The following is an 8,853-nucleotide window of genomic DNA, read 5'->3' on the forward strand; positions in this document are numbered from 1 at the left end:
AGAAGTCGCGGTTTGCCACAACTTCTGCCAAATGTGGAAGAAAAGGAAAGGCACCATCTTATTAAGACTTTCAGCACATTGCTCAAAGACACACATATGTGCATGATTACGTGTGAATATGGTGTTGGGCAGGCACGTGCACAGGTAGAGCCCTAGTGGTGCTCAAGCTCCTCCCCTTTGCCCTGGATGAGTAAAGTGCCCTTTTTGCTGGAGACACATTTTTTTTATTCATCCGTATTTAAGAATAAAAGTTACTCTCTCTGTCATCAAGTCCCCACAATGTGTTTTAATATCCGACGGGGCATTTATTTGAGTTCTTGTGAGAATTTCGCCTAGACCCGCTTCGCGGCGCTCACGAGCCCCCCCCCCCACCTCTCCCCCCCCGCCGCGCTCCTCCCTCCTCCTCCTCCACTTCCTCCTCCGCGCAGGTCTCCTCGCGCCACCGAACGGCTGCACCTCCTTCTCCTCTGACCCGCAGCACCAGACACACAGGTCATGACGGTGTTTGTCCCCTGACGTTCTTTTGTGATAAATCAACCACAACATTACGCTGCTGAAAACATGACGTCACAACTGGTCCGATGTTTCCTAAAAAAATAAACAAACAAAAACTCTGTGATTTCAAAGCCTCGTCCAGCTGTTTACTGACGTTAGTTATGTTTCAAGAATAGAGAGAGGGAGAGAAGAGAGAGGGAGAGAGAGAGAAGAGAAGAGAGAATTCAAGAGAAAAGAGAGAGAAGAGAGAGAAAGAAAGAGAAAAGAGAGGAGAGAGAGAAAAGAGAGAGAGGGAGAGGGAGAGAGAGAAGAGAGAGGAGAGAGAAAGAAAGAGAGAAGAGAGAGAAAAGAGAGAGAGAAAGAGAGAGAGAGAATTCTTATTCTGTTCTATTCAACAGGGGCTCGTCTAGGATTTTCGTGGCCAGACTGAAAAAAAAATCATACGGCCTCTCTTGTTCAGAGGGCCGGGCCAAATGTGGAGGCGGCCGTATCCGGTCCACGGGCCTTAGTTTGAGGACCACTGCTCTTGGCTGTTGATGTCTATCAATATCGCTCATTTTGAAAATGACGTAAGAGGGCAATACTGATCCGTATCAGACCAGCGAGGAGGGCAATATGTGGCTGGCATGACGCCCATTAGCCAATCAGAAGGCTTGTACTGTTGTTGCTGTCTAATAATTCATGTATATAATAAAATGTAAGCTAGCGGTCTGATGCTGCCAGAGGAAACGCAGGTCGAGGATGTATTGCATCATCAGTGTATTGCTGCTAATGCTTCAACTCTGTCAGAATTTTTTTTTGGCATTGGGTGCCCTTTTTTTGGGTTTGAGCACCTGCCCCCCAAAATGTCTGTGCACGTGCCTGGTGTTGGAGATAACGTGATGACTGATGAGTTAATATCTCAACTTCTTTTTCAGAACATTGTATTTCTTCAAAAAGCTCTGGGCCAGCAAGATACCAAGGCTGTTGCTTAATTGATGGAAAACATAGAGTACAGTAGTATTTCACATCTAAGGGTTCTTTTTTAGCTCATTTGCTTTGAAAGGCAGAATTATTCGCTCAAAGTGTTGCATCCACAGGTATAGTTTATATATTATATTGTAGTTCTACTTGCATCTTCTGCTCAAATAAATAAAGAGAAGCACCTGTTAACAAATCAACCATAAAAGTAACAGACAAACCGACACATTGGTCATATTAGAGACTGATATAACCGAGAACCGATTCAATATGCGTCATAAAGGCCACAACAATGTCTGACTTACAGCCGGACTATAAAGCAACACACACAAATTATTAAAGTTATCCCACTGGAGTGAGCATTTACACCAATGCAAGTTACATAAGGTTATGGTAAAGTAACATTGGCTACTGTTAGACAAAGTCTGCTGATCCAGATGATTAAGACCAAATGACTCCAGGTAGTTTAAACACTGGTGTTGAAACAGCTAAGTTAATTTAAACTACAGCTTGACTTACACAGTGGCTTCAGGGGTGTAACAACTCTCGCGCCGTTAACCGTAGGTTTCCCCCAAAAGCTCCAAGGATCAGCCGACAAGACCAAGGCTCCGTTGGATAGCATACTTTATTTTACCAACACACACCGCACACCAGTGGCGGGCCGTCAGGGCCAGCAAGGCCTTCTCTGCTGGCCTAAACATCATCAGAATATATATTTTTTTCTACATATATTTTCCCACAAATATGTATTCAATTATTTCCCAGAGTAAGAGTTATTCTCTTAATTTCATAGCGTTCCTCTTGGTTGTGCTGCTGCCAGCCCCAGGTTGAGATTTGGAGGGCTGGTCTTTATGTTAGATATTTTATCCAATCATATTCAGCCATCGTGTGTTGCCAGGGGGCTAAAATCTGCCCTTAGGCCTTCAGAATCAACATTGCGGGCGCTGGTAGCTTCAAGTGAATGGGAATGACGATGTTGTGTCAACCAATCAGCTTTAGAGTTGGCTCCTCTAGGCCTTCTAGAAGGCCCCGGAACCGGCACAGGAGCCAGCTAGCAGGCGGAGTGCTGCACATCTTTTCATTGGATTACCAATATTGAGAGGCGGGTCCTATGGGCAGGTAGATGCAGAACCTCAGAACTAGGAAACTGAATTTGATAAAGGAATTAATTCGCGGACTACAAAGCTGTTTTTTCAACCCACAATGGCGGAAGGAGGAGAAGATGTCGATTTGGTCGAGCATATACTTGAAATCTGCTTTGGGTGCGACAATGCCCTGTTTAGTGAACAAACGAGTGCAAGTGACTTTTTTCTTCTTCTTTTTCTCCGTCATGATGCGCGCATTCTGCAGAGCGCGAGACGGAGAGCCGAGAGAAATGACATGCTGTTGTGGAGATACGATCAACATCAGACGGCTGTTTAGTTTAATAAATGAACAAAGACGTGCGATAGAGAAAATGACGGGGGCGGGCCAATTTTTTTTAATGTCATGCGATCTACCAATACTACGCCGCGATCGACGTATTGAGCAGCCCTGGTCTAGAGCCATGGCATCATAATGATAGTAATAAGAGGTGGATTAATTCGGGTGGGACTGTGTAGGACCTCACTGAAGGCCCCGGGGCCCCGGGCCCGCCACTGCCGCACAGCAGACCGCACGACAACGCGTCTGCTCCCTCCCCTCTCCACTCTCAACTGAGAGCTTTTATGAGGGTGGCCTCGGCTTCTGACTGATTGCCAATCACCAGCAGCCGAGGCCAAATTGGAGACAGCTGCCACAAGGGGGTTTCTGATCAACAGCTGCTGCACCAGGCTTATACGAAAATGTGGCTAAAAAATAGCATTAAGGGGATGAAATTAAATTCCCAACTCAGCTGATGTGAGTTTCAGCTGAAATATTGACCCAAACACACTTTAAACACAAGTATATCTCTCAGTTGCATGTGAGCCTTTAGTGGTTTGACTAGGCTTGGTTTAGAAATTGTGTAGAAAATAGTCTAATAATAAAAATAAATAACCCTAAACCTAACCGCAAAAAATGACAAATTCCAGCAAAAAAAATCCCAAACCACACAAATTTGACAACGTATCAGAGCACCCCCTAATGTTCAAATCACACCCATGCTGACTTAAGAGACTTATTAGAGCAGCCTAATAATAAGGAGTTGACTTAAGACTTATAGAGCAGCCTGATAATACGGAGTTGACTTAAGAGACTTATAGAGCAGCCTGATAATAAGGAGTTGACTTAGAGACTTATTGAGCAGCCTGATAATAAGGAGTTGACCTAAGAGACTTATAGAGCAGCCTGATAATAAGGAGTTGACCTAAGAGACATATAGAGCAGCCTGATAACAAGGAGTTGACTTAAGAGACTTATTAGAGCAGCCTGATAATAAGGAGTTGACTTAAGAGACTTATTAGAGCAGCCTGATAATACGGAGTTGACTTAAGAGACTTATTAGAGCAGCCTGATAATAAGGAGTTGACTTAAGAGACTTATAGAGCAGCCTGATAATAAGGAGTTGACTTAAGAGACTTATAGAGCAGCCTGATAATAAGGAGTTGACTTAAGAGACTTATAGAGCAGCCTGATAATAAGGAGTTGATTTAAGAGACTTATAGAGCAGCTGATAATAAGGAGTTGACCTAAGAGACTTATTAGAGCAGCCTGATAATAAGGAGTTGACTTAAGAGACTTATAGAGCAGCCTGATAATAAGGAGTTGACTTAAGCGACATATAGAGCAGCCTGATAATAAGGAGTTGACCTAAGAGACTTATAGAGCAGCCTGATAATAAGGAGTTGACTTAAGAGACTTATTAGAGTAGCCTGATCATAAGGAGTTGACTTAAGAGATGTATAGAGCAGCCTGATAATAAGGAGTTGACTTAAGAGACTTATTAGAGCAGCCTGATCATAAGGAGTTGACTTAAGAGACTTATTAGAGCAGCCTGATAATAAGGAGTTGACTTAAGAGACTTATTAGAGCAGCCTGATCATAAGGAGTTGACTTTAGAGACTTATAGAGCAGCCTGATCATAAGGAGTTGACCTAAGAGACTTATTAGAGCAGCCTGATTATAAGGAGTTGATTTAAGAGACTTATAGAGCAGCCTGATAATAAGGAGTTGACTTAAGAGACTTATTAGAGCAGCCTGATAATAAGGAGTTGACCTAAGAGACTTATAGAGCAGCCTGATAATAAGGAGTTGACATAAGAGACTTATTAGAGCAGCCTGATAATAAGGAGTTGACTTAAGAGACTTATAGAGCAGCCTGATAATAAGGAGTTGACTTAAGAGACTTATTAGAGCAGCCTGATAATACGGAGTTGACTTAAGAGACTTATTAGAGCAGCCTGATAATAAGGAGTTGATTTAAGAGACTTATAGAGCAGCCTGATAATAAGGAGTTGACTTAAGAGACTTATAGAGCAGCTGATAATAAGGAGTTGACCTAAGAGACTTATTAGAGCAGCCTGATAATAAGGAGTTGACTTAAGAGACTTATAGAGCAGCCTGATAATAAGGAGTTGACTTAAGAGACTTATAGAGCAGCCTGATAATAAGGAGTTGACTTAAGAGACTTATTAGAGCAGCCTGATAATAAGGAGTTGACTTAAGAGACATATAGAGCAGCCTGATAATAAGGAGTTGACCTAAGAGTTATAGAGCAGCCTGATAATAAGGAGTTGACCTAAGAGACTTATAGAGCAGCCTGATCATAAGGAGTTCCAGTAATCCAGTCTAAAAGTAATAAATGCATGAAACAGCTTTTCTGCATCTTTTTGAGACAAAATGTGCCTGATTTTTTAAATGTTACGTAGATGAAAAAATGCAGTCCACGATTCTTTACAGTGGTGTTGGATGCCAGGGCAATGCCAGGTGTTCAGGGCCGAGTAAAATAACTTCAGTTTTGTCAGTTTAACATCAGTAAGTTGCAGGTCATCCATGTTTTTATGTCTGTAAGACATGCTTAAAGTTTAGCAAGCTGGTTGGTCTCTTCAATACATCCCCAATTCATTATCACTGTTTTATATTGTACATATATTACTCTAATGTATTTAATGTCTTTTTATATGTATCCGGTTAGTTGTAAATTCCATAAAAGTGTACGGGAGTTAAATTCCATATCTGTGCAGACATTCATGGCCAATCAAGCTGATTCTGAGTCTGGTTTGATTGAAAGATATAATCGAGTATCATCTGCATAACAATGACAGTGTATGGAGTGTTTCCTGATACTATTGCCCAAAGGGTGCTGACACTTTTAAACAAAGTTGATGTTTTAATGATTTGGTTTGTTCTGTTGATGAAAAGGAGTTAGTGTTTGCACGGTTTATCAGAAAAATGGAGTATTACATTTATTTATTTTTAAAGTAAACTTTGATATAAATGAATTAGCACTTCATTTGTAGAAATTGGAAAAAATATCTTAATAGAAATTATTATAATGAAATACATTTTCTCTCTCTCTTTTTCTGTGTGAGATGATGAAATTCAAGCTCAGGTCAGGTGTTTGTCATCGCCTCAGGCCTCGAAGCAGTTCAAATGTTAGAGGAACATCTGAATAATGAATTAATCTAAAATGTAAGAACATTAAGAGCCAGGAGGCAGTTAACATCAACGAGAACTGTCAAATATAGTATGGTTTAACAAACACTGGATGTGCAAAGTTTTAAAGGGTGGAGTTGGAAAAAATTATCTGTGATCTCAACGCATTAGCACATGAGCAAATTCCAATTTTGTAAATACAAATATTAATAAAGAAAGAAAATATAATCTCTGTATATCTCTTTTTTCTCTCTCTCGCTCTGTGAGATGATGACATTTAAACTCAGTTCAGGTGTTTGTCATCGCCTCAGGCCTCGAAGCTGTTCAAATGTTAGAGGAACATCTGAATTATGAATTTACATATGTAAAAAATGTTAGAGCCAGGAGGCAGTTATCATCAATGAGAACTGCCAAAGATAGTTTGGTTTAACAAACACCGGATGTGTAAAGTTGAAGGGTGAGGTTGGCAAATAATATTCAGCTGACTCAAATTCCGAAATGAACTTTGAAATATTCCTTTCCAAGCTGAAAGTAGGTTTAAGAGGAATTCAAGATTATCTCTATTAAGTTAAGTAGTTATACAATCCTTTTAAAATGCTTAATATTGTGAAAATAATACAAATTAGAAACAAGCCGAATGACGGCAGGAATGTCCTGAGTGAGCTGAATATTCTGATAGTTGAATGGAGGCTGTAACTGAAAGTTTGCAGAAGAAGTTCGAGTCCAAAGAAACGCTTTAACATATTTAATTCCACCGTCCAGTAAACCTAGTGACGGTCAGATCAGACCGCGGGATGAAACAAACCCCAAGTCACCTGAACTGAGTGTTCCCCACACCTTCAACAAGACTGTCTCCCAGTTGCAAGGGCTTTCTTTCATGCTGTGTTTGCTCTCATCATAAATCATATGATCCCTTTGGGATATTGACAGAGCATTGCCATGTCCACAGGGCACAGGGGTGAGTTTAAAAGAGAGAGAAGGAGCGACCTGACAATCAGAGCGAGGAGCACCGAGGAACCAGAACACATCTGTGGTGAGCTTCTTCTCTTCACTGAAGTCTGTGAGGCTCATCATTACATTCTCCCCTCTAGGATGGAGAGAGTCATGCATGTGACTGTGGTAACTGCTGTCCTGCTGTCGGTGGGCATCCTGAACGCCGTCTCAGCCCAGTCTCACAGTAAGTAGCTCACCATCACCAACACCTCATTACACTCAAACCAATGTACTTGCTGAGGAACACTCTTTTCTTGCCACAGATATAGAACTACAGTCAGTATGTGATGATTTCAGTCGTGTTTCTTGTGGTGACGGATGGACCCACATTGATGCCACACGCTGTGTTAAATACTTCCAAACTCCAAAATCCTTCGATGACGCAGAGGTGAAGCAAAAACACATTTTCTGAGACATATTGGACAAAGATAATAATTCAAATACATCTATCCTCATCTGTTGTATGTGACGATAACGTGGTGGTGATGACTCACACTCCCATTTCTGTTGATTTCAGGAATACTGCAACACCACCGGCGGTGCAATAGTGACATTCCATAGTCCAACACAGATGATGCGCGCCACTTGTGTCACTTTACATGACAACCCTGAACCTGAATTATTTTGGATTGGAGTCATAAGATCCGGGGTAAGCAAACGTCTCATTGTGAGCAGATGGATGAGAGAATGTGCCACATGTCATCACTGATGATCACCTTTGTGTTCTTCAGGAGGGGTTCACATACACTGATGGATCTGAGTTCAAGAATAGTAACTGGTACCCTGGTCAGCCAGACAACGCTGGTGGACAAGAGAACTGTGTTGAGATGAACTACAAAGGTAAGGAAAAAGATTGATTCGCCTAATGATCACGTATCATGAAAGTGCACCTCCTCATGAACAGGTGACCTCCTGTTGAGTCCCATTCTAAGGGGAGACACGCCTCTCCACACATGCCAATAATCATGAACCAATACAATGATGATGTACAACATATTAAACAGAGCCTGGGCGACAGGAATATGTATGCTATGTGTACATCCTCCAAACACAACTTAACCACCGAAGACAAACATTACCAAATATGAATATGTCTAACAAATATGGAACATGCACCACGTTTAAAGCTCTTGGGCCCTTTAGCAAAATGCTACAATCAAACACGTTATCTTTAAACTTCTTCTCGGACAAAGCATCAGCAACATATTACAAATACTGCATCCAGCATGAAACATTTTTTAGCAGCGATTGTTGAGAAATATGGATTGTCCTGTTTTCTGTGTATTCTCCTCAATAACTATTAACCAGTTATATATCTACTGCTATATACCCATCTGAACACACTTCACAAGTCTTACCTTTATTCTAACACCGTTATTATTTAAATAGCCTTTGTGGTTGAGGACATACACTTGTTCTAGTATGGGTATGCACATCTCAAAACATGGTTTAAGTTTAAAAGTGAAGTTGAAACGATCACTTTAAGACATAAAGTATCCCGCATGAGGTCCTTTATCCGTCTGCTCTAAGCAGGACATGTGACTCAATGTGTGGACCAACAAGATGATTCAGTTTGAATGCTGACAATGTGTTTGATGAACCATGAAAGGAAGTTTGACTCTGAAGCTCCTGATGCCCTGAATGTGATGTCTTGTCTTTCCAGACTGGGGACTCTGGAATGATGCCAACTGTGCAGAGAAGAATAATTTCATGTGCATCAAGACGATGTAAAATCAGTGTAGACATCAACAGCTGAGCTGCTGCTGGTGGACCAGTCTGTTTCATGATAACCTGCAAAAAACAAGCTTCTTAACTTTACTGCAATAAACGTCCAGGGTCTTGTTAAATGTG

General features: G+C 41.3%; 1 protein-coding gene across 1 annotated transcript; it reads left to right on the forward strand.

The window, feature by feature from the left end:
- Positions 1 to 7,023: 7,023 nt before the first annotated feature.
- On the forward strand, positions 7,024 to 8,853 carry LOC130212251 (C-type isolectin Sp-CL4-like). Its single transcript, XM_056443447.1, has 5 exons — positions 7,024 to 7,186; positions 7,266 to 7,390; positions 7,520 to 7,651; positions 7,734 to 7,842; positions 8,666 to 8,853. Exons 1-5 carry the CDS (start codon positions 7,102 to 7,104, stop codon positions 8,731 to 8,733), a joined length of 519 nt encoding a protein of 172 aa, XP_056299422.1. The 5' UTR covers positions 7,024 to 7,101; the 3' UTR covers positions 8,734 to 8,853.

The sequence above is a fragment of the Pseudoliparis swirei genome, chromosome 21, assembly GCF_029220125.1.
Source record: "Pseudoliparis swirei isolate HS2019 ecotype Mariana Trench chromosome 21, NWPU_hadal_v1, whole genome shotgun sequence".
In the NCBI taxonomy this organism is placed as follows: domain Eukaryota; kingdom Metazoa; phylum Chordata; class Actinopteri; order Perciformes; family Liparidae; genus Pseudoliparis; species Pseudoliparis swirei.